The sequence below is a fragment of the Carassius carassius genome, chromosome 43, assembly GCF_963082965.1.
Source record: "Carassius carassius chromosome 43, fCarCar2.1, whole genome shotgun sequence".
NCBI classification, from domain to species: Eukaryota; Metazoa; Chordata; class Actinopteri; order Cypriniformes; family Cyprinidae; genus Carassius; species Carassius carassius.
In genome coordinates this window covers 13,619,522-13,646,583 of record NC_081797.1, presented here as the reverse complement: position 1 = coordinate 13,646,583, position 27,062 = coordinate 13,619,522, and the positions used below count along the sequence as shown (strand labels likewise).

General features: G+C 37.7%; 1 protein-coding gene across 1 annotated transcript; it reads right to left on the bottom strand.

The window, feature by feature from the left end:
- Positions 1-260: 260 nt before the first annotated feature.
- hcn4l (hyperpolarization activated cyclic nucleotide-gated potassium channel 4l) lies at positions 261-27,062 on the bottom strand. Its single transcript, XM_059535804.1, has 8 exons — positions 25,695-27,062; positions 17,296-17,719; positions 15,611-15,772; positions 13,094-13,312; positions 9,546-9,692; positions 9,201-9,441; positions 4,828-4,992; positions 261-4,266 (listed from the first exon to the last, which is right to left on the bottom strand). Exons 1-8 carry the CDS (start codon positions 26,351-26,353, stop codon positions 2,717-2,719), a joined length of 3,567 nt encoding a protein of 1,188 aa, XP_059391787.1. The 5' UTR covers positions 26,354-27,062; the 3' UTR covers positions 261-2,716.

Here is a 27,062-nt window from a genome sequence, read left to right as displayed (position 1 = left end):
TCCATGATATTCTCCAGTAGAAAAAGTTGTCGTGTCTGAATCAGGAGAGAAATATGCAGAAAGCAACAAGCATTTACAAGCAAAAATAGTCCAAAGCCACTTTAAAAAGTAAAAACGCCTAAATTATGGTTTTTTTTTTTACACTAATAGAAATCTAATAAAATATGGGTATTCATCATCGTCAGAGAGAAATAAATGACAAAACACAGATTTACCAAAGAAAAACGATAAAATTTAATTTTTTACAATTATTTATCGATTAACAGTTCAAATGAAATATCATATAGCTATACTCATGAATATTTGTACATACATGATTATTCAGTATTCATGATGAACATTATATTCTGTAATATTTTGAATCTGAAGCATGTTAGTCATATTACATATTGTAACCATAATTATAATCATGATACAGTGAAACACTGTCCAAATATGGCAAGTCTGGTCATCTCCAAAGTAAAAAAAAATTAAATAAATAATAACTTGTTCATATTACATGCGAAAATATTGCACTAATATGTCTATGAGTTCTGAAGGGGACATATTCCATGAGGATGCTGGTTAGGATGGAAGAATTTTTTTTTTTTTTTCATAAACTGAAAGTGCACTGTAGACTGATGCACAATGACACAACTTGTCCATCGTGGATATGCCATATGGCTTAACCATTCTGCCATACAGTGATCATAAATTCTGTTTTGGATTATTACACTCAAACACCAAAACGGCATGAGCATCCTTTATGAACACACAGCCCACCAGTACTTATCGGTAATTATGTTGATGGGTTTAAAAATGCTACTGTATAACAATAATTAATGATACCTCACTTTGGTTATGATAAATAATAAATGCACAGAATATTATATTATATTATATTATAAAATACTACAACATAAATCCACAGTAAAACACCCATACACACACCGTTTCAGACCTGAAAAAGAGAAATTCTACAGTGTAATGTATTGTGTGCACTGTAATACTAACAAAAAGCTCTTTGATGTTTTGATATTTAACTCATTAATATTCAACATCACGTATAACACTCTCATTTGCATTTTGCCTTGCAATTTTATCCGACTTCAATGCAGGGAATGATGTTAACTTGGAAAAAATCAGGGTCTGAAAATGAAAATAATTATATGATAGTCAAATGCACATTGCAGGAATGGAAGAGAATTGAGTGTGGAAGGACAGAGTGATGTATAATGACAGTATCTGCAGACTGATTATGACGGTATATAGTTTAAATTATGAATCTATAGATTAACAAAACAAACACATACACAATAAATAGATATATACATAGACATGTAATATAAAATCATATAAATTATATAATATATAATAACCTGGGACAAAGCAGGGAATTTGCATGATCCCTCTGTGTAAGCTTTGCTCAAAAGGAAGGACACTTAGAAAAATACTATTCCTCCTTTTACCACCAGCCACATTTGGCATATCATAGCAGGTGCTAGGCTAACTATTGTGTTAGCAGAGTTGTTTTTATTATTTTAGTCTGCTGTACCTCTGCTGAAATATATTTTAAATGGTTAATTTTTTTTAATTTCACAGATATGAAATATAATACATAATAACCAAAACATGTATTGCACAACCAGAAAGGATAAATAACTTCATGCAAATTGTGGGGTATAGGCTTACTGCATTATATAAAATGTGCATATGAACCGATGAAAAACAGAAATGAAACATACAAACCCAACTTCAAACATGACTTTGTAATTATAGTTCTTAACTCATAAGCTTTGGTAACTGCAGTGGGCTTTTTTATAACTGCGTCATATTAGTAGTGTCGTTGCCATTGTCACAATCACCCAGTATCTTTTATTTGACAGGAAGAAAGCTGCAATTTACAGTTCAACCTCCATGCATGTACAAAAACCAAGCATACAGTTTTATTGCTTAAGTACTGCACAAGTTCACAAACAAAGCACATACAAAATGATTGCAAAACATTCTTAATATTCTCGGTTTTGTTGTGGAAGTGAGGGTGTCGTTCCCTGGTGTCCAGACACTAAGGCAGTATTGTTACAAAAAGGAAAGGCCATAGATACTGAGCATTACTTCTTTGTTAGCAAGGAGGTATGCATGGGGTCAAGGTCTAGCGGTCTAGATAATTGGGATGTTGAGGGCTAGGTTTGTTTGTGCATGTGTGAACATTTCTGTGCACCTGTGTGTGTATATATCTGTGCCACCTGCCCAGAGAGACCTGTACGGCGTGTTCTCTCACAGTGACAGATGATGCCCGACTGATGAAGTGCAATGAATGTAGCTTTGCTTCCCTGACCCAGGATAATTCCTGCCTTTAAAAAGAGCAAAGACCATAGCAATCGCTCACACACACACACACACACACAATCGCAAACATACGTATGTCCTTTAGAATTATTACTTTTTTTGTTTGTTTTTCGGAAGTCGTAATTTGCATATCCCTATACAGTCTTTTCATCAGACAATAATATTGCAAAAATTACTGACAGAACTTGGAAGACAAATTTAAGTTACACTTTCATTCTTGGGTCATTTTTGTTAGTCCATTCCTTCTTTTGAAAATACAAATAGGGAAGTCAGTGGACCGATAGAAATCCAAGTCAATGAACACACACCCTCCTTCTCTAGTGAGAAATGTCAGTGTCTTTGACGTATTAAAAATTGCTCACTCATCGTTGGAGGGTGCAATCCATTCTCACAAGTTCGATGGGAGTTTGGGGTGCAAGCTTGGAGTCCCAGGGGTGGACCTGTCACTAGATCCATGGGCTGGTGACCCACCTGAGGACCCAGTCTGAGTTATGGACAACTTGGAAGTTTGTCTTGATAGGACAACATGACCAGGTATTGAGCTAAATGGTTTCATAAGGGGAGGGGGTGACGGGAGTGGTGAGTAACCTGAAGCAGATCCTCTGTGATGGGATAAGTCCGGTGGTTGAGGTCCTCTTCCAGCCGGCTTGGACTTTTCAGGTAGTCCTGGGGTGGGGAGAGACATGGAAATGGTGCTTAAGTCTTGGGTAGGTAGGTCAACTAGAGATCTGCCCTTTTCTCTTGGTTGAGGTGGTGGTGGGAAGAGTGTCTGAGGGGTTAGGAGTGAGCTTTGGGATCCAGAGATGCTAGCAGGGTGGCTGTGCATGGACATTCTCATCGTCTCCACTGTAGGACTCTGGCATGTTGGGCTCCAGGCTGAAGGTGTGCTACATGGGGACGCATTTCTGGACCCATATTGTGCAAGGGAAGCAAGAGCAGATGGTTCTTGGGAAAGCTGGGAAAGTACATCCGTCTGTAGACCAATGTGACCATGTTGGGATGGGACAATTGTTGTACTCTGGACTTGTTCAGTAATGTTCCTGGGGCAGACAGGAGACACTTTTATGGGAGACTGAGAGGCTGTCCTTACAACTTTATTCAAATCTTGTATTGGTTTTGTTTGTTGAGGAGTTGGCTGAGCTGAATGCAGTTGGGTCAGGATTGGACTTACTGAATGCGCTATCAAAGGAGTAAGGGTGGATGCAGGGGGAACTGCAAGCTGGACAGCCTCTCTTCCAATTGCTCTTTTTTGGAAGAACCCAGGAAGTGTTGCAGCAATGCTGGGAAAAGACGCCTGAGGAAGTTGTGGTTGGGAATGAAGTTGGGCAATACTGAAGTCTTTGGACCCGTGGGAAGCAAGGGGTCTATGGGGGTAGAAGGAAGACTCTGTAATGTTGGAGGTGGTGGTGGTGACTGTTGTTGTGATGGTGGATGGCAAAGAGCTGGAGGATGGTGGTGGAGCTGTGGAGGTAGATGATCTCTCAGCGCTGAGTGTGTCCAGAATTGGGGTCTCTATACAAGAGCTGAACTGTGAGCTGGTTGAGGAGGAGCCACCAAATGCAGCAGCACCTGAAAGTGCAGTTGGGAACCTTTTTACATACCCTGGTTGGTCTTTCAGAGAGCCAAGCAGTGGGACAGGGGGTCGGAAGAGGGTATGGGGCAAATGGGGGTGGCGAGTTAGGGCAATGGCAACTGAAGTGGTGGCTGCGGCAGCTTGTAGAGGAGCCTGAATAAGAGGTGCCCAGATGACGGGGGTGTGGGAAGACGGAGTCGCTGCTGGGTTAGGAGCTGGAGGAGGTGTCTGCATAAGGTGGGCACAATGGGCCATATCCCTGTCATGCTGTACAATCTGCTGGATGATCTCATTTTCTTGGTAGTTTAGAACACCGGAATTGAGATCCCGTTGGACCTTGTGTTGGAGTACAGAGTTCTGTTTTCCTGAGGACATAAAAGGAAGATAGAAATACATGGAGCAACTCAAGAATGTATTTTGCTTTAAGCTTTAAACATGTCGACATGTAAGGCTGGGAAAATGTTTATTCCATTTTAAATAATGCTATTAAACAGATGTTATTTCAATTATTAAATAATAACCTTACATGCCTAATCAACATGAAATCGAAACTGACCAAATTTACTGTCTTATTGTGAAAGATATATCTTATTGTGAACTATATATCTGTGCATCCTGCGTCGCCTTTTGACTTTCCTTTTCCATGGACAAAACTTCAGCTGGGGGTGATCATTCTCGTTCGTTGATGAAAGTTTGTCAATAGACAGATATCAACAATGTCAACAATGTCAATTTCAGTTATCAACATCACATTATGAAAGTAAAAATAATGAAAATTGCAAACAGCAATTCATGTTGATTTCAGAATGAAACAATTACAATAAAAGCAAGGGACAAGATGCGACCGCTTATTAAACTCTCAACTCTTTAAGGACATCTCAGAGCAGCTGTGAAAAACATAGGTCTATTGAACTGACAGATCTCACCTATGCGGTCAAGCCGATCAAGGGCTACGGTCTCAAAGGCGCGTCGCATCATGGGGTACTCCTCCAACACCTCGTTGAAATGGTCCACAGAGAGCGAGTACAGACGACAGTATGTGTCTGCTCTTACACTGGCTGTTCTTCTGCCTCGAGTCAGCAAACAGATCTCTGTGGACGTTTTGCAACATGAGCAAACTGAAAGCCACATGGGAAGAACATGTATCCTATTCTTCTTGTAAAAACAACCATGCGGAAAAGAACATGTACAATTTTACATGTTTATATATATATATAATATAAATATGTATATGTGTGTGTGTGTATATGTCCTTTTATGCATATAAATAATAGAATGAAGAGTAAATAAATGAATGTATGAATGGGTATACCCTAGTATCCAGCCCCTAACTTAGCATTAAACATAAATGTTTCTTCAGCCTAAATTTAGAGCACTCCAGCACTATTAATATGTGCATAAATTCACAATAGTGGGAACCATGAATTAAATATACTTGCTGTAAATGCAGTGACTTAGACTTTATAAACTTTGAGGGTGCTTTTTTGAATGGTATTTTTTAATCTGTACCCAGAGCATTAAAATACCATTTTGACAGCTTAGAGTTGTACTCAGCCATCATCTGTCCAGTCAGATCACAGAATAAAAGCTCTATCTCAAATGCAGAGGAAATTTCTGAGCGACAGACAAGCAGGAGGTTTGAGGAGAGGACACAAGGGACTGTCAACACTAATGTGCTATATGGGTGTTCCCAGTCGGTATCTCACCTTCGCACCTAAGAAATACAGTTTTACTGTTTTCCCAAAGGTTCACTGACTAGTTCATACCATTTTTATAAGCTAAAGAAAATTGAATTTGTGTGATTCTCTGTACAACCTAATGGAAATTGTACAGGTAAAGCATTTTGTTCCAAACCCGTAAGACCTTTGTTCATCTTCAGAAAACAACTTAAAATATTTTTTCAATGAAATTTAGAGGCTTTCTGATCTTGCATAGACAGCAACACAACTGACACGTTCAAGGCCCAGAAGGGTAGCAAGAACATTGTTAAAATATATTCCATGTGACATCTGTGTTTCAATCATAATTTTATGAAGCTACAAGAATCATTTTTGTGCGCAAAGAAAACAAAAATAACAACTTTATTCAACGTTCAATTCAGAACTCTGGCTCTTGCATCAGCAGCAACACACGTGTGTGTCGTGATACTCTCGTGAACGCGCATCAAAGTCTGAAGAAAGTTTTGTTTTCTATTTACACAAAAAGTATCTTTGTAGTGGAATTACAGTTTAACCCCTGACGTCAGGTGAATTATTTTAACAATGTTCTTACTACCTTTCTGGGCCTTGAACGTGTCAGTTGTGTTGCTATGAAGGATCAGAAAGCTCTCAGGTTTCATCAAAAATATCTTAATTTGTGTTCCCAAGATAAACTAAGGTTTGGAATGACATGAGGGTGAATAATTAATTCTTTTTTTTTTTTTTAATTTTTGGGTGAACTATCACTTTAGATAAATATTCTTACTACCAAACCGATCAATGAAATTTTAATTTTAAACAGAGGAACCTTGATAGTGTTACAGTCTATAAGTGTTTTATTTCAATAATAACAGCTTATAACGCAATTACTAAGATATTTTTTCATGCACGCATGTGTGCAACTGATATTAAAGGGATAGTTCACCCAAAAAAGAAAATGTGATGTTTATCTGCTTACCCTCAGGGCATCCAAGATGTAGGTGACTTTTTTTCTTCAGTAGAACACAAACTGAGATATTTAACTCAAACCGTTGCAGTCTGTTAGTCATATAATGCCAAGTGGATGGGAATCACAGTTAAAACATACAATAAACCAAAAAAACAAAAAACATACACATTGCACAGACCGATTGTTTTGTGTCTTTGTGTCATATGTGATGTATCGTCACGAGCCACATGGTTTAATTTGTTTTTGTTTGAGTATGTTTTTTTTTGTTTTATTGTATGTTTTAGCCGTGTTTCCCATCCACTTACATTATAAGACTGACAGACTGCAACGGTTAAAAATCTCAGTTTGTGTTCTACTGAAGAAACAAAGGCCCGGTTTCACAGACAGGGCTTAGACTAAGCCAGGATTAGACCATAGATCAATTAGGACATTTAAGTAATTTTTATAAACATGCTTAGAAAAAAACATTACCGATGTGCATCTTAAAACTAAAAAGGCACTGATATATTTTTAAGATCAGTCAGTGCAAGTTTATTTCAGTGGAAACAGCTCAGACTTACATTTTAGTCTAGGACTAGTCTTAAGCCCTGTCTGTGAAACCAGGGGAAAGTCACCTACATCTTGGATGCCCTGGGGGTAAGCAGATAAACATCAAATTTTCATTTTTGGGTGACCTATCCCTTTAATGATGGGTACTGAAAAATAAGAATACTATGGGGATAAACAATCTTTTGTCTTTTGGACCTTCAAGAACCTAAAAGATAAAGTGGTGTTGTTTGGGAAAGACAGAGGGGTAGAGGAGGCTGCAGAGATTATTCTCATTCTCTTTTTCTCTGTCTAGTCGTCATGGCCAGAGTCATAAAGAACATGTTGCCAAGAGCCACTCCATCAGAGCACACACATCACTAGCACACATCCCGAGGTGGAATGAGGGGAGAAGGGTGGTGCGAGGGTCAGGGAAGATGGAGAAATACAAATAAAGAATCAATCATGGTGAATACAAATGCAAAGACAACATGGTTTTGAACACATTACCAGAGTAATACCAATGCTTTTGAATTTATTATGAGGCATTCCATTGCTATTCTTTCATATACCATTAAATATGAATCTCATATTCATATTTCATGGTGTATAAAAGTAGAGCAGTCATACAGTGCCATGAGACATCTGCTGTGATTTCCTTCTCATTTAATTATTTGAATATTTGACTGCCAACAGTTTTACAATTGTATCCATAGTAATTGGAATAACTTAATTAAAAATGCAAATAAATACATTTTATACACTACCATTCAAAAGTTTTGGTTTGGTAAGATTTTTTAATGTTTTTTAAAGAAGTCTCCTATGCTCACCAAAACTGCATTTACTTGATCAACAATACAGCAAAAACTGTAATATTGTGAAATATTATTACTATGAAAAAAATAAGAAGAGCAAGAACAGCATTTATCTGAAACAGAAATGACTGTCTTTGCTGTAAATTTTGATCAAATTTTATGCATCCTTGCTACTTTAAAAAATATTGTAAATCATACTGACCTTTTGAATGGCATTATATATAATTTTGTGCGCTGTTTCACATTCCATTTTTTTTTAAATAGGAAAAAAGCAGACAGTATACAGCATATACTTTGCAGTGTGTAGTACTAGTATTGTATTCTATTCTTAACCTAACCAGATAGACAAGAGAAAGAACAGATGACATATGGGGACTGGGTGAGCTCAGTACTAGCCCAGAATCCAGCCTGCTCCTCCCTTCTGCACTTTCACACAGGGTTTATGGGAAAAGAGATTATGAGCGGCTTGTTGAACATGTAATGACCTCAGACGAGCCTGGGCAGAAGGAAAGAGTTTTTTTTGGAAAATATATTTTTTTTCCTTGACTAAATCTGCAGCTCACTGATAGCACAAACTACTTAGTTGTGATCCCAGAACTGCACAGGAGACAGTAATAGAGTTTATAATGGCACAGAACGCCAGGAAAGAGGCTAGCTTGCATTCAGAGACCAGGTGGTGTATAATTTATTTCAAAATATTTGCATCACCCTCATTTTCTTCAGAAAACAGAGTGTGTTGATTTGTTTGGTAGACTCACTATTTGCATACAAGGTCAACTATAATGTCAATAAAATGTATTTTAGCAATTTAAAATGCATTTAATAATGGACAACATATACATGATGTCTTCATGAATGCCAAAATGAATAACAGAAAATGTACAAGACAAAAAAAAAAAAAATGAGTCTATGTGGAATCGAACAATGGTAATGAGAACTGAGTGAAAGCCTCTGGATGACAAGGCTCAACTCAAACTGTTATCTTCCCCTCCTCCCTCAATCTTGTGAGGGAAATTAATTTCATGAATGGTTAACTTATGCTGGGTGAGGAATTTCCCCAGGCTCCAAAAGTGTGGCCATTCACTGATTTGGTTCCCTGGGAGAACGAGCCGATAACACTAAAGAACATGGTGGTACCAGCCTGAACATTAAGCACATAAAAACTCGCTAATAAAAAAACATACTTGTTTGCTGCAACTAAAATGCAAATGAATCCACATTAGCTTCTAAAATAAACTTCCTTAAAGAATTTTAAAAAAAAAAAGAATCAAATGAAAGCTGCATCAAATCCAACAATATCAGTGTTTTCTTACCTCCAAAGTAAGACCCGTCCGAGATCTTTGTCTCTTTGCTGCCCTTCGTCAGAACAGTTAGTACACCGTGTTGGATGAAATACATCTTCTTGCCAACAGTCCCCTCTTTGATAATGTAGTCTTTTGGCTGGAACACCTCGAAACGTAACTTGGTGAGCATGGAGGTCACAAAGTTGGGATCTGCGTTGGCGAACAACGGCATGGTAGCCACAAGCTTTCGACAGTTAAAACTGATGATTTCCTGTAAACGAAGAACATCAACATAAGTGGATAGAACGGTTCAATACTAGAATACAAGCAACGCAATGAAAGTATACACGAACTGGCTTATATGCTACTACTAACCTCTCTGAGTGGCTCATTTAGTTCTCCCAGAATGCTTTCCTCGTCGAACATCTTCCCCTGATAGCGATGCTCATAGTAATCATGGATCCTCTGCCGCATGTCTGTAGGAAGTTTGTGGAACGACATGTACTGCTCCACCTGCTTGTACTGTACAAATGACATATACACTGTATTATCAACCTGAATATTACATATTTATATAGATAGATGGATGGAAAGATCAAACAGGGAAATTCCAGCTTATCCTGTTTTTTGATTTCAGTCTTAAGATTATTGTCAAATCAAAGAATGTAGTTGACACCTGGCCCTTGTTTGAGAAAAAAACAAAACAAAAAACAAAACAAAACAAAACAGAAAAAAGAAAGCAAAATAAAAAGCAAAACATATTTTTTTTCAAAACACACACACACACACACACACACACACACACACAAAACAAAAACGAAGCAAAGCAAAAAATAAAAAAAGACCTAGTTTCCAAATAAAAAAATGTTCATTATCACAGAAAGGAAAAAAACGTTTCTAACATCATAATCATTTGCATATGCACAATGGTACAAATATGGTAATTGATCATTACCATAGTATATAACAAAGTACTGTGATATTACCATGTGATACCATCACCTTACAATGGTACAGTCTCTTCTTTTTTCAAAGATCACTGTCCAATATTTTTGTACTTGGAACAAAAAAAACTCTTAGTAATCAGTCTTTTTTAGTAATCCATTGTCTTTTTTTAAGTCTTGTCATGTATGATTTTATGATTAGGTGTGAATAGGCTTTGAAGTGTCTGTAGACCCTGAGGTGTTGTCTCTAACTACACAGCTACCGATAAATAAATATTGACTAAATGTCCTGCAAAGCAATAGCTCGGTCAGTGTAACTGTCCGGCTCCATATTTACGGCAGCCATCCCAGGCTCCATTTGCAAAGCTCGGCAGTATTTTCACATCAGCGGCCATCTCCCCATTTATCATTGTCTTTCTGTTTGTCCCGCTCTCAAGCCTGTCTCTTTCACTTCAAGGAAGGACGTATAGTACTGATAGGGTTTATTTTACACACAATCCTCTTGTACTGTCTATTTGTTATTTCATTTGTGTCTCTGAAACTGTCAGAGATCGTCTGTGGCACTGCGGCTCGACGGCTTTACGCCTCTGCTGTCCTTTCTAATAAACTTTGTTCTGTCTCTAGCCATTTTGCATCTCCCGCTTCCATGAACTCCTGTCCTGGCTGTCGACGGTAGCCGGTTCCAATGTGCCCTTCACCACATGCTAATGTTCCTGCCATGTCAGCTGTGAACATCTCCTCGGTCTCTCCGAGTGGCTCTTCTATTATCATATTCAAGGGTAGGGGACAAAGCCAGCAGGAAGAGTTCAAACAACAGGAAATAATGTCACGCTGTACAGTTAGGTATAAACTGCGGAGGGTGTGAAGACGTTCGCCGAAATGCCAGAGTAAGGCGAGCATGACTCATGGTGTCGGGAAAAAAGTGTGTCATTGGAATTCGTCCTTTTTCTGGAAATGGATGCTGGTAATCACATTGACACTGAGGAGAGTGGTGTGGAAGCCCAAATACAGCAGGTAATGAAATCGGCAGCTAAGTTAACAGGACAAATTGACAACTTCATACATTTTTATCCCGGTTGAACTCTCCCTAATCGAATCTTCCTCTCTCTCTCTCCCTCTCCTTGTGTTTGTGTCTTCAAAACCCTCTCGAACAGATGTGGAGAGGAACTGTAAATTATGTACTGTGAAACCATAATCAAAAGCGGTGGCCTTCATGCATTCAGCTTTCAGGAAAACAAAACACTTGCTCCAACCACTGCATCATTTTAGAGGAAAAAGGAGGAAACCTCACATCAATATGCGCTTCTGTATCAACAATGCAAGTTGCCAGGACAACCGCAGTCGGGCTGAATTGACTTGAATCTTTTAACACCGCAGAGGTCAAGGCTCTTGTATTTTCTTCTCATAGAAGATTGCAACAGTTCAATTACCACTCCAGCACACTTACAGACACGATAAAACCACGAATCGATCACCGCAGAGGTCAGAAACCTCCACGACTAGCGAACCGCTCAAAACTCACGAACCCTCGTCGTTTTCCATTTTTCTCTCCACTCGTCTGCTTGCGACCCTGGTTTTTCTATTTTTAAACAAGACTTCAAAGGCGTTCTCGGATCTCGGAGTGAAGAAATTTTGTCTGCTGGGAAATCTTTACAATGCTCAACAAAGTGGGAAACGGCAGCTGCCCACCCTCATTAAAATGATCTTTGCTTTAATTGCTGGCTTGCCGATGAAGATCACATTTTTGGGGGTTTTCCTTTAGTATATATTTTCTACAATTATAAAAGGAATATAGAAGACAGCTGTAACATTTTAACTACTACTAACCTACCCGTCATCATTTAGTTTAATAAACAGATATATGTTTGAAATTTAAATGCACCATCAATATATAATATAATATAATATAATATAATATAATATAATATAATATAATATAATATAATATAATATAATATAATATAATATAATATAATTAATATAATATAATATAATATAATATAATATAATATAATATAATATAATATAATATAATATAATAAAAAGTTTGGGGTTAGTAAGATATTTTTATATAAATTAATACTTTTATTAAGGAGGGTTCATTCTACTATAATATTTTACAAATTAATTAAATTAAAACATTTATATTTCAAATAAATGCTGTTCTTCTGAACTTTTCTATTCATCAAAAATTCCTGGAAATATATATATTTTTTTTCACAAAAATATTAGGCAAAAATAACATTTTTAACATTGATAATAATAAGAAATTTTTCAAATTATAATGATTTCTGAAGGATCATGAGGGGTTGAAGACTGGATTAATGGGTCCTGTAAATTTCAATTGAATAAATTACATTTTAAAACATAATAAAATAGAAATCAGTTTCTTTAAATTGTTATAATATTTCACAATATGACTGTTTTTACTGTCAAAAAATACCAAAAAATATTATCAGCCCCAGTTATACTTATATATTACATTATACTACTTTTATATCTAAATATGTGCACATATACAAATTAAAAAGTATATAATTAATATGTATTGTAATTTATACAATTGGATATTATTTAGTAATAAATTATTTAACAACCTATGATATTAATAAATATTATTTTTTTAAATTATATATATATATATTACTTTCTTTTTTTTTGAAGTAGTAATCATAAATACTACTAGAAATGATAAAGACTTCAGGGCCATGATAAAATGAGCAGCTTTTAACCAACAAATAAGACAGATATAAAGTGGGTTCCAAAGGCATTTAAATTTCAGACATCCCAAAATAGTTCCTCAAATAATAAAGCACAAATTTTACTGAGCAGTGTATGTGTCATCATTAGCTTAATTATGAGTGAAGAAATCGCCCCAAGCTCAGATTATTCTGTAATAAAATCACAATGCATGCAGATATCCACACTTTAGCCTCTCAGACCCAACTGATTTCATCACCCCCTCTTGTTTTCACTAACCTTCTCCTGGTACTGCCTGCGTGAGGAGTCCAGTGACTGAATGAGGGCGGTGGCGTGGCCCACAAACATGGCATAGCAGGTTGCACCCACGATCATGCTGAGGATGGTCAGCCACACGTCCGTCATGCCCACCGGAGGGTACATGCCATACCCAATACACAGCATGTGGCTCATGGCCTTAAACAGGGCGTAAGAGTACTGCTGACCCCATGTGTCATTCTGTGAGGACAGAGAGAAAGGGAGGGATGCACGGAAAGAGAGAGCGGAGAAGAGATAAAAGAGAAAAAAGAACCCAAATTAAAGCATGAATATAATTACGAGCATGAAAGACAGCAGTTGTGATAGAGAGCAAAAGAAATAGGAGAGATGGTGAAGTGTTGTGAAGGGACAAAGGTATGGACCAATAAGAGTGAGAGAGGAGAGAAAATAGACAGAATGTGAGAGAAAGAGCGCGAGAGAGTGTTAGACTGGAAAAAAGTGACAGTGTTTCTATTCTGACAGGAGCCGGAGTAAAGGCCAGAGAGAGAGAGAAAGGGAAATATCACGTCCTTTAGCAGGAGGGTCATTACCAACACTGCCTGTGCTTTCTTGATATCAGAAGATGGAGGGAAGCAGAAGGTACTGTTTTACAAATGCTAATGAAGCATAGTCGTGGACCGTGTTCGTCTTTTAGCAAAATGAGTCACTCGGCCTGGCACTTTTCGGCCAAGTACTTATCATGCAGGTCCAGGATATGATGTAGATGGCCTAATTTCAGTCGTAAATATTACTTTTACCAGTATGAGTTCAATATGGTTGCCAGATTCAGTCTCAGAGTAAAAAAAAGAAAAGTAATTAAGACTTGATATGTCACAATTGTGATGTTAGTAAGTAGCTACGTTTAAATGAACCCTACTAACTGGGTTTGTTAATTGGTTAATTGGAATTGAACTGCTGGTTTCGTCAGAGGAGATCTGGCCCCCCGACTGAGCCTGGTTTCTCTCAAGGTTTTTCTCCATTCTGTCACCGATGGGGTTTTGGTTCCTTGCTGCTGTCGTCTCTGGCTTGCTTAGTTGGGGTCACTTCATTTACAGCGATATCATTGACTTGATTGCAAATGATTGCACATATGCTTTTTAAACTGAACTGAGATGATGACATCACTGAATTCAATGATGAACTGCCTTTAACTGTCATTTTGCATTATTGACACACTGATTTCCTAATGAATGTTGTTCAGTTGCTTTGACGCAATCTTTTTTGTTTAAAGCGCTATATAAATAAAGGTGACTTGACTAATCCGATTGTAATAGGACTAGGAGCAGAGAGAGAGAGGACATGTAAACACTTGATCAGATTGAAAACTGGAAAGTACTGCGCATTCGCAGTGACAAAGAAATAGCGTAATGATGTTTGACACGTGGAACGAGCTGTTCTTCCTGGTGAATAAAGTACCATAAATAATTATCCCGTCATTGTAAAACTCCCCTCTCAATCAGCATCTGTGAAGTGGAGCAGGAGAACATTTCATTTAACGCGCATATCAACCCGATCACTTTGTTTAGTGTTCATAAACATTAGGTTCGGATTCGTCATCAGAAGGAATTCATTCCAATGGAAGCAAAAAGTGTCCATGTAAATGCACCTATTGACTTTAAATTTCATAATATGACTTTTTATCTTGCAGTCTTAACTCATGTTTTTCATGACTATTAAACTTTGTTTCTCATACTCGTGACTTTATATTTCGCAATGTAAACCTACATTGCATAATCTGACTCTTTAATCTGATAATTGCCATTTCTTTCTCAAATTTCTGACTTCATATTTCATAATTTGGCTTTTTATTTTGCAGTTTGATTTTATATATCCCAATTGTGTCTTCTGACTTTGTTACTAATAATTTTGACTTTATATCTCACAGTTTGACTTTATACGTAAGAATTTGACTTTATATCTCAAAATTACATATATATCTTTTAACTCTGACTTTATATCTCCCAATTGTGATTCTATACTTTACAATATGACTTGCGATTGTAACTCTGTGACTTTTGTTTCTTTTATTTGAAACTTTATATTTCAGTGTGATTTATATAAAAAAATCTAATTTTATATGTCATAAACTGTCTTTTTATCATGCATTGTGACTTTATATCTTGCAGTTTGACATATCAAAAACTGCAACTATTTCCTTTAATTCTGACTTTATCTCTTAATTGTAATTCTCACAATTGCAACTTTATATTTCACAACGTGCTTTATATCACAAAATCTGACATCACATAATTGCCACTTCATGGTGTCATAAGTGCAATTCATATCTTGCAATTGGACTTATCATATTTTACGATTGTGACGGTTTCTTTTAACTTTTATTAACTTAAATTAAACTCTGAGCTTTCTATAATTCAAAACGTTCCATCTGGGTCATTTATTCTGTTGTTGCATTTTAGATGTTGGGATTAATAAATCATCGGGAGCTGTGCCAATGGAAAATAAAAAGAAAACAGACAAGGATCGGCGCCTCAAATTTACCACCATTTTGTTTTTGGCCACCCAGCAGTCTGAAGGGAAATCCTGCAGCATAGGCACCAGGAACTGCAAGCATCCGTCCCAGTGGCACAGCAACAACATCATTCCAATGAGATTCACAATGCGCACCATGGCACTGGCCAGGTCATAGGTCATGTGAAAAATCTAAAAGGAAAAGAGGTCAGAGATGTGAACTAGAATATGCTGCATTGGGTCACAATTAAGATTTAATCCTCACTCAGTTCTAGGCCACATTGTCCTTAAGCTGATTTTTAGTAGCAAAACGCTGAGCTTGTGGAGTATTACGTAAGGTACTGTATCTTTTATGCTAATGTCACTAATAGTTCCTAGGAGATCAGTGGGAGGCCAAACGAGAGGCTGATGTTACCCACAATCCATAAAGGCTCCGATGGACCCCACCCCCTACCTAAGTGGACAAAAAGGCGGCGTTCCCAAATAGCAGTAATTAAAGTGCGGATCCCAATAGATTTTCGTTAACTAGCAAGCTTGAGGGATCGAAGCAATTAAAGGGTCATGTTGCACACTTTTAACTTTGCCATGGACAAACAATGGTTAGGTTGAGTAACACATTGGTGTCTGTAATCGTGGCTAATTGCTGCTTGATTTAGAAGCTGCTATTCTTTGGCAGAGCTAAAATTAAATCCATGTGATGGCAAAGCAGTCGCTGAGTTTCAGACATGACTGTGAAGTTAATGTGACCTTCTGTCTATAATTGCTGACCGTGATTTTAACAAGTAGGATGTGCTCTTGGAGCGGCTCCATTGTTGGTCCTAGCACATCCTCACTGTTGTCTGTTACCAATCATGTCCTTATGGTTTTAGAGATAATTAAAACAACAGTCCATCCAAAATGAAATTTATGCCAACGTGTACATTTATTTTAGGTTGTTTCCAAATGTGCCAAATTGTCTTTTCTGTTCACCATTAAAAACTGTAATATTGTGAAATATTGTTCAAATTTAAAAAGAACTGTTTCTATTTTAATACATTTTAAAATGTAATTTATTCCCGTGATTGCAAAGCATCATAACTCCAGCGTTCAGTGTCACACGGTCCTTCAGAAATCATTCTTTTAAGTAGATTTGCTGCTCAAGAAACATTAATATTATCAATTTTGAAAAAGATTTTTGCTGCTTAAGCATAATTAATTTTCAAGTTCAAAAGAACAGCATTTATTTGAAATAGAAACCTTTTGTAACATTATAAATGTCTTTAATGTCACCTTTGGTCAATTTAATGCATCCTTGCTGAATAAAAGCAATCAAATTCTACTAACCCAAACTTTTTGTAACATTAGTGTATAGAATTTAATAAGCAGCGTTTTTCATACTTCTTTAGTATTTTATATTTTTTTGTCACTTTAGACCTCAACAGCCCAGATCCCTGGCAGAATTTTCATTTGAAGTTTTCATTTTCATTTGAAATATTCATTGAATGGTTTATATTACGGTTAAAATTGTGGTTATGAGGAATGAGTATATTTGTTTGACAGAAATATTGCTTCAGGACCACCAAAAGAAACCATGGGCAGCTCCATTATTGGTACGGGAATATCAAACAAGGTTCATATCACAGTTAATTTTCTTTTCAACATTCACAAGCCAACAAAAAAATTGTTATTTGTGATAGATATATTACAGGCTAAGAGTCTATAGAGGGGCATCTTACCTCCTCCCATTGGTGGATGTATCTAATGAGTCTGGACAATCTCAGCAGCCGAAGTAGACTGAGTATTTTAGTGAAACGCACAATCCTCAACGCTCGGGCCGTCTTGTAGAAGTCTGAATCGATGCGGGTCTCCACAATGAGGAAGATGTAATCCACAGGGATGGAGGAGATGAAATCCACAGCGAACCAGCTCCGAAGATACCTCACCTTGATCTGCTGAGGGTCCAGGATGATTTCCGTGCTGTCTTCTTTGACGATCCCCGTGCGGAAGTTCAGCACCAGGTCAACCAGGAAGAATGTGTCAGAGACCACGTTAAAGACTATCCAGGCGGGGGTGTGTTCATCTTTAAAGAAGGTGATGCCTACGGGGATGATGATCAGGTTGCCCACCATCAACAGGAGCATGATCAGGTCCCAGTAGAACCTGGACGACATAAAATGCACAACGTGTTTATTTAATGCCTTTGGAACAGAAGAGTCTGCATGACCTTTGAAACCGTTAACCAGTAAAGACAATTAAAGATTCTAAATTACAATGATTATTATTATACTTCCTGAAACACCTTTTAAATCTACACTCTTAAAAATAAAGGTTCTTTGCAGCAATGCCACAGAGGAACCATTTTAGGTTCCACAAAGAACCATTCAGTCAAAGTTTCTTTAAAGAACCATTTCTTTCTCAACTTTTTATAATCTGAAGAGCCTTTTTTCGTCATAAAGAACCTTTTGTGCAAGGTTCTTCAGATGTTAAAGGTTCTTAATGGAACCATTTCGACAAAAAGGTTCTTCTATGGCATTGTGAAGCACCTTTATTTTAAGAGTCTAGTTTGTGTATAGATTCCAAAAAACTAAACAAAAAAACAATGGCATATTTAAGACCAACAGGTTCTGTAGCTTAACTGATGTGCTAGCAACACCAAGGTCATGGATTCAGTTCTATGGATAGATGCATCTGCCAAATGCATGAACGTAATCGTCTGCCATCATTTCCTCAAAATAAGCATCATGATGTCCGTAATCAGAAACACTAATCTAAATAGCGCACTCAGGATTTCTTGAGAACGCTTCACGAGCTCAGCCCCTGACTGACGCTGGAAATGGCTGGCTGTTTGGTTGGGCTATTACTTCTCGTTTATGGATGAGTTCCATGTTTGGTAATTGGATGTGTTGTACGTATGTAAATGAAAGAGGCTGGAAGACATCCAGGAGACCTCTGGCAAGACTGCCACTTTGTCAATAAAAGATCTGCTGGGAGAAACGTTTACACTAAAACAAGCCGCCATAATTGCTGAACGCAGCATTAATTACCCCGTTGGCCCTGACATGCCAAGATGAGCCTTTTTGGTTGTGTGAAACATTCAATAATGCTACTGATATTTCATGCTGCTTTATAGTATTTGCCTGGCTGTTTTCCCCACTTGCTAATATTCTTTTTCTACACCAAAAACTGAAGTTTTGGATTAGCCGTGTTCATTTATACCATGGTAGAGAGCTAGTTGGTTACTATATTCCAGTCCTTTGCTGCTGAGCTGTAATTAAGCAGAAATCGATCACACAGAGGGTTGATAAACCGTCCAGCTCGGTATGGATTGCAAAGAGAGAACGAGGCTCACAGCATTTCAGAGTTGTCCAGTGGGATTAAGTGTTGTTTGACACCACACACAAGAAAAAAACACACACTCAGTTTGATTTTAGGCCCTTTTTGTGTATAAATAGGTCACTGTGTTTTCTTCACTAACAAATTGCTTCTGAAATGACTGCAGAAATAATAAAAAAGCAGATTAACCATGATCTCACACAGTATTGGATCATGACTGAAGGTTACTGTTATCTGCAATCATATAAGCATAAGCAATCATTAACATATCAAAAGAACTGGGCCATTCCATGTCAAATCAACCAGAGGTCCTCAGAGGCTAAAAAGTTTAATTTTGATTTAATTTTTTTGTTCAAAGAAATACATAACTAAAGAATAAAGCCGAAATATGAAATTGCTTTGAACCAGAATCCAAGAAATAAAATCTCATAGGATATTATGAAACAGTATCTTCTTAAATAAATTACAGACACGCAAACTTTATGAAGAAACTATTTATACCACTCAAACATCTGTTCTTTGCAATTGTTTTGATAGATAGAAACGAGATAAATTCCTAGTTTAAACATTATTTGTTCATCAGACAATCCTCTTTGAATTGAAAAAGACTTCACTGTAAGCAAAGTGACCCACATTTGGTTTTTGAGCTCTGAAATTGTGAACAATTTAATTTACACATGGAGCCAGATTGAAAATACCCACATCTGTTATACCATATACAGTAGGGCCTTAAAAATGAAGAGACCAAATTATACATTTGTTAAGAACCAGTATTTAACAGAATATTGGCATACCGCTAATACTTTTTGAGTTAAAGCAAACAAACTCTGGAAGAAACATGTGCTTTTTCCTGTTTTTGGCTCCAAATCTCAGGTGAAAACTGCCATTTGACTATTTCTTCAAATATACAATTACTGGATTATTATTACAAAATAGTAAATATTCCTCAATGGCATTTTAAAATGTTGGTTCTCTTCACTATTAATGTTTGCGTTGTAAAACATTGAGCCAGGAAAGCTTCAGAAATTTGGTTAGTTTGACAGAATGACCAAGCTTCATAGTGTCTGTTAAAAACAAAACTGGGCAAACTGAATATTAAACCGCTGACTGAATATTACCTTTGTCTAATTAAATTCTCAAAATAATAATGTCCTTCAACTGACCAGAAACTAGCATTATATTAGCTTAACATACCAGCTTATTTAAAACCAATTAAATTAATAAAAGATGAGCTTTATGATATGTCCCACTCAGACTTACTGTAATACATCAGGAATAGAATCCAAATAATGCTAATATTATATTACATCTGCTTTTTTTCTCCCAAGTTAATACTCTAATCACATATATGTTAAATACCTACTTTTAAAATTTTATATGAAATCTGGGTTTAACCAACTGGAAAAACACTACTTCTGCTTCGCAGGGCTCTATTTTACATTGCTTGAAATGAGCTTTGGAGGAGATTAAACAAGAACAAACCATCTATAGGAAGTGTCACTAAATCTGCCAGATTATTTCCAGACAGTTTTCAGATTATAAAGGATTTGCCATTGACATTTACCCTTGGACAGATGCTCCAGTGGTCAAAGCAGGCAAAAGAATAAGTTTTACAGCAACATGTGCTGAACTGTTTGTACCGAACACTTATGCAAGGACTAAAAGCAGCATACTGATTCCAAGAGAAGTTCGACAACTAAATAAATGTGGTGAATAATTCATTATTTGAATAAATAATATAAATTAAGCTATATATATATATATATATATATATATATATATATATATAAATGACAACAACAACAAAACAGATTCTGTCTGGGTTTACAAATTATTTAATCTAATCATATCACATCACATCACAGCATTTTCTTGGTCCACTTAATCTCCATATTATAGTATAGCCTATAAATTTCCATCATGTCTATATTACTATCTATACTGTAAATGCAATATGGATATTAAAATTGTCAGCCCACGCTGTTACTAGAGCAGTAATTGTATTTCAGAATATCCAGTATCTATCACATCAACCATAGTATCACTGGAACCACATTATTCTCTTCTCAAGTCACATGTGTAAACAATTAATTTTATCGTGAGAACATACACTAGAAACCACAAGAGGCATTTTTCAATATAATTTGCAATATAAAATGGACACCAACTTGAGAAAGCTTGGAAAAGTGAAGATAGTTTTGCAAGAAGGTATCTGGTTTGTTTGTAAGTTTTGATTCCACCTTCATTTTGAACTTTAACGACCCTATTTAAACTAAAACTCAACTAACAGACGGGAGCCACTGTTAAATGACAGCAGAGGGAACACATTTCATCCAAACAAAAGCCTTTGCAATAATCAGCTTTCTGTTACAATCTGCCAAAAACACACTCTCTATTCTCCTTCTCTATCTGTTGCTGCTTAGCATATTAAGAGTCCTAATTGTCCTTCCCAATCCCCATCTCTCCAATTGTAATGATCTCTCTGTGGAATCTGTGTCAGCTCTACTCACCAGATCTAGCCATCATCTGAATGCTCTGCACCACAGCTCAACCAGTCGCTCTGGCTGCTGGAGGTCCCTGCAGAAAGCTAATGTGTTGGGTACATAATAATACGTTTATGCAAGACCATTGCCATGATTCACTTGGGTGGCTGTCATGCTGCCATCATGCAAAATAATCGACTGAATTCAGATAGCCTTAAGGCTGTTTCTTTAACTATTGTCACTTTAGAAAGTAAACTCAACCAAGATCTATAACTAGAGATGAAAGAAACAGGGCCCTCTGCTGCATTTCAAAAATATCACCGTATGACCACAAACATCCACTTTATCATGAGACACAACACTATTATGGACAAATCAAATGAGTTTTCATTAAAAAATGTTAATATTACAGCCTGATTATAGAACTGAGGAAGATCATTTAAAACATCTTCATCGCTTTTACTAGAACTACTAACACACAGTTTAAAGCATGGGGAATAGTTACTTTACAGTACATTATTCTTCAATTTTCGGGTTTCATCACTGTTTTCCATTTACAGTACACTGCGTGATCGCATTCATTATCTGACCTTCTGCTGCATCTGTGCAGTTATTTACATAAGCCACTTTCACACATACAGTCTTTAGAGGTAAATTACTGGTAAATTACCTTTAAGAGATCATGTGAACAGGACCTTTTCAAATAAATACCGGTAAATTTGTTCTGGCAATTTACCAGTAAGTGAAGTTGTAACATTACCTGTAAACTAACAGAATGATGCTGCGCATTAATGCGGAATGAAGATTACGGTATGAGCACATACGAGTTCAGAATGTGCTAACATAGGTCTACTCCGGGCCAATCATAACATTCTGATGCATTTGATGCATTAACTCCGCCCTGTGTAGTTCACTTTGAAGTCGTGTGTAATCAGGGGCCCCCTGAACAGCATATTTACTCATGCCCCCTCTGTACAAATCATGTTCCGGGCGGAAATAAATAGTGTTCCCCAAAGTAGAAAAAAAACGTGTTAGAAATCGTGTTCCCCCCTGGGGGGGCCCCTTCTAATGCTGGGCCCTTGGAAATGTCCTAACCCCCCAAGCCCCCCACCCCATGGCGCACCTACGTGTAATACAATGTGTCTGGGCCAAAAGCGCTACAGGAATGGGAAAATTTTACAAAAGCACTGATCGCGTATACCCCATCCATGTTTACAAACACAACGCCAGGAGGCGCAGCTGTTAAGACGTCATTTCTGATTAATGAAGTCACAAAATTACCAGCATTTTTAAACGGATGTGTGTGTACCAGAGAAAAGACAGAACAGTGTTGTCAGTGTGAACAGGGAATTTTTGTATTTAACGGTGAAATCGTTTCAGTGATTATGGAATTAATTTACTGGAATTACTGTGTGAAAGGTGGTACATATGTGATGTAACTTGTGCACCTAAATGCTGTCAGCATTAGAGTAGATGCAATATGTTCAGAAAAAAAACTAAAAATGTAAGTGTTGTGCAGAGATATCGCTATTCGAGTTTTGCACTCGCGTATCGCGTTCCTAGTGTGGAGAATCAAATTACGTAATACGTTTCTCTGCAACTCGACCAGTCACAATTCAGACTGTAACGAAGGACAAAAAAAAATTATTTATAATATTATGAAGAAATATTTAAAACAAATCCCAGTAACAAGTTGATTTTCTAGTGTATTTGTGTCTATATGTGAGTCTATGAATAAATGTTTGCGTGTGTTGGCTGACATCTTAGTAGTCTGTTAAAGTTATGTTTATTTTAGTATAACTATCTGGAACTAAATTATAGTTTCCGATATCTTTAATATAACTGTTATGAAAACTATTGTAAGATATGCTGTTTTTATTAATAATTAATGATTTGACATCGATACACTTTTAAACTGTAACAACAAAATGGCTCTTTAAACACTTTTCTCCTTCTCTGAATAATATGTGACATCATTATTTTCAATAATTTGCATCTTATATCTGAGAACATCTGCTATTAAGTTTAATGATCCTTCAAAGGTTGTTATAAAACGCCTATAAAAAGCCTTCAAAATAAATGAAAAGACAAAACGTTATTTTTGACTAAAACCTAACCAGTGCATAACACAAAGAAACGCCTGTGTATTGTTTGAGCAAATCACAGAAATACACATCCATTGAAGTAATACGTTTAGTCTATAATTTAATAAATAGGCTGAAATGTTTGCTTATGCGACGCCACAGCTCTAAATGCTAGAGAGAAATTTTTAGCTCTGTGAGAGAGCACTGCTTTCATTTTCATCTGAAGCTAATGGAGAAATGATGTGATGCACCATATTGTTCAGCAGAAAATTATGTTTCCTACTCTTCCAAATGCGCTGCAGAACAGAGCTGCTCTGTGGTGATTCATTAAAAAAGCATGTTTCTTTGCTTCCCTTGTTCCAGAACCCCTTGAACACTGATGCTAACCTTCCACCCCATCTCAACAGCCTCCCTCAACATTCTGACACTCTCTTCTCGTTTTCTACATCAACCAGGTGATGCAATCAGCAAATGGATGTCCCCGCTTCGCCCCTTCCCTAACAGTGCTGAGGGGAGGAAGGTCAGAGAGCGCGGGGAGATTGGGATGAAGCAAGTGCAAGAGGAAGGAGACGAGGGCAAATGTGAAAATGACACATGAAAAAGACTGGGACGGTACCTCTTGAGACAGCTGAAACTTTACAAATCACCTGCTGCTGTGGTCATTTGGTACTCAACAGGTCTAGATGCTTCCTGAAATAACATTCATAAAGTGACAAAACTTAAGTTTAAGTTTAAGACAGATGCATTTTGGGTCGTTTTGCCAGTAAAACTTAAAGGGAAATATTCTAAGAAAATCTTTAAAAGGGGGGGGGGGGGGGTACTGTGTTAGTATGAATATGAGTTTCCATATTAATACCTTTTTATAGGTGAGTTACTTGTATTTTGAATTAAATACAGCATTCCCTGTGTATTAGGAGTAAATTAAACATAACAATGTGCTGGCAGAATAACCAGAATCCTTCCAATTTTCTACACTGTAAAAATTATTTTCGAAACCAATATTATTGGAGTAATAAAAAAATACTATTTTACTTTTCTATTTGAAAATGTTCATGTTTTATTCCATGTGTTACTTGCCTTTTCTTTGTAATTAATTTTGATTTACTAGCAATTTCTGAGTGAAACTGTATTTCAAATTTCAAGTGCATTGTAAAAAAAACACAATTGGCAAGTGACACTGAATTAAATGTTCATATTTGAAGCAGAAAAACAGATGTGTGTGTGGAAAAAAGTAGTTCAAACAAACAAACAAAAAGAACATTCTGTCATCATTTAATCATCCTTATGTCATTTCAAACCTGTATGGAACAGAAAAAAAGATCTTTCGAAAATATATTTGGTTGTTGTTGTTTTTTTGCCGAATACAATGGAAGTCAATGGTGTCCAAACGACTTTGAATGGACAAAGAGCAGTTATTTCAAATATCTTCTGTGAGGAAAGAAAGTCACAGAGGTGACCTGAGGGTGAGTAAATGATGACAGAATTTGATTCAATATTGTCCTCCTTTGCACTGCATGACCCTGATCTCACATTCATTTTGACTGATATCCAAAACAATGTGCCAATCTATCATTAGAAGCACCTAACTGCTCGGCTTACACGCCGTCCTGACTGTGCAGAGGCCATGTGGTCCATTTCTGACTGTTAGTACTGCCCCCTCCAACTAGGACCAGAGTGCCATTAAATAAATTGTGTTGTTGTAATCCTCTCTGATGTTTGCTCCCAATAATGCCCGTCGTTATGTTAACCCATTTTGATCACCCTATTTCCCGGCATGTGCAGAAACGGACAGCTCTGTTTGAGCAAAAACATGAGAACAATGGCTAAATATGATTGTGTGACTTATTTCTATGCAGTAAAGCGAGAGATTGCACTTGACTTCTGTGATTGGTGCAGTGAAAGTTTTCATGCAATGAATGCAAAACAATCACAGAAACTCCTAGACAGCTGGCGTTGGTGACAATGTCTGCCCTTGCAATGTGCCGGTGGATGGTATCAATGTCATTCAAACGGGAAAGAGGTGAATATGACCAGGTGAGGTTAGGGAATGCAACAGCACGGGCCTGATTGTAATATCCCCATGCAGCAAGCTCAAGGACACAGAAAGACAATTTTAAAAACAAAACCATGAAAAGACAAATGTGCTGTATTTAATCTGCTCAGACATGTGAGCAAAGCATAGAATCGTTTAATTCTGGAGAAGCCCTTGCTGGAGGCAATTAGGCATGGGTTTACCTGAAGTCACTGTATGGGTGAATGATCCAAAAGCCTGCAGATTTGACCCGTTCCTGCTCGCGCTCCACCGCCTTCTCGCTCCCGAACATTCGAAGGGAGAACTTGTTGACCCCTGGTTGAAGCATCGCGCCTAACTGTCTGTGCATGAAGCCCGCTTGGTACAGCCGCTCATCGTCAGGCATGATTTGATCGATACCTTCCAACTTTACGAAACTCGACTGTTCTTCAGCGGGCGCCTCGTGTGCCCCGTCATCGCGGCCGCCCTGCGCGCCCAGGCTCTCTCCAGGTCCGGGTTGCTCCAAGGGACCGTCGTCCTCGGGGCTCGCATCCCCGATGAGGCACCTCTGCTCGGCCAGATCCGCGTCTGGAGCATGCCGACTGGTGATTGAAGAGAGGCTGCCTCTGAACCTCCGGCAGTCGCCGTTCACGTTGGTTCTGAAGGGTTTCCCCACATCGGTCTCCGCGTCTCCGCTCTTGGCCTCGCTGACACCTTTAGCGCTCCCCGTGGAGGAGGGTGAGGGAAGATGCTTCATCTTGACACTTTTCCTCCGAGTGTCCTTGTCGCTGTCTTCGCCGTCTCGAGTCATAGCACCCTTGTGTCCAAACTGATGGGGCAAGCTATAGAGCCGTTTGCGCATGGAAGAATGCACCCTATCCATTGTGATCGACCACCTTAACGGAACAAATGACAGTCGGTATCATCTGAGAGGAGACGCAGGCAGGAAAATAGGTCGTCAAAAATATGAATGCACACATAGCATCCCGCTGTATCTGTAATACTAGACACCGAGCGCGCGCACTGGATGCGGGAAGACGGACGGACGTGTCTACAGTCTATGGTCTGAATGAGGAACAATTTGACGCGCGTCTCAATGACAAATCATTGCACACTCCTTTCCAAACTACTCTTCAGACAGCACGTGCGAAGCCCCCGGCCATTGACACATCAGTAATCCAATGTGCAAAAGATGTCCAGATCAGTCGTGGTAACATGCGTGGGGATGGAGAATCTATTACGTTGCCATAGAAGCGCAGACAGCAAATTAGCACGCACCACCGAAACCGACTTAGGGGTGTAGCAAAAAAAAAAAAAAAACCTGACATGACATTACCTGCATTCACCAAATGATTTACCCAATAATAACATTAACATTCATAAATGGTTAAAGTAGCGTTTTTACGTCATTCGTTCTATTACGTCATGATGCCTAATGGGAAACAGTTGGCGTTGTTTATCAGTTGGCTTGAGATGGATCAGACTAGCAGGGTACGAGGAAGTCAGAAGAAATAAAACTATGTAGGCTGTTCGTCCTACATAAGGATTCACGCAATTCAATAGCGTTCTCAAACGCCTCTGTAAACGGTAAA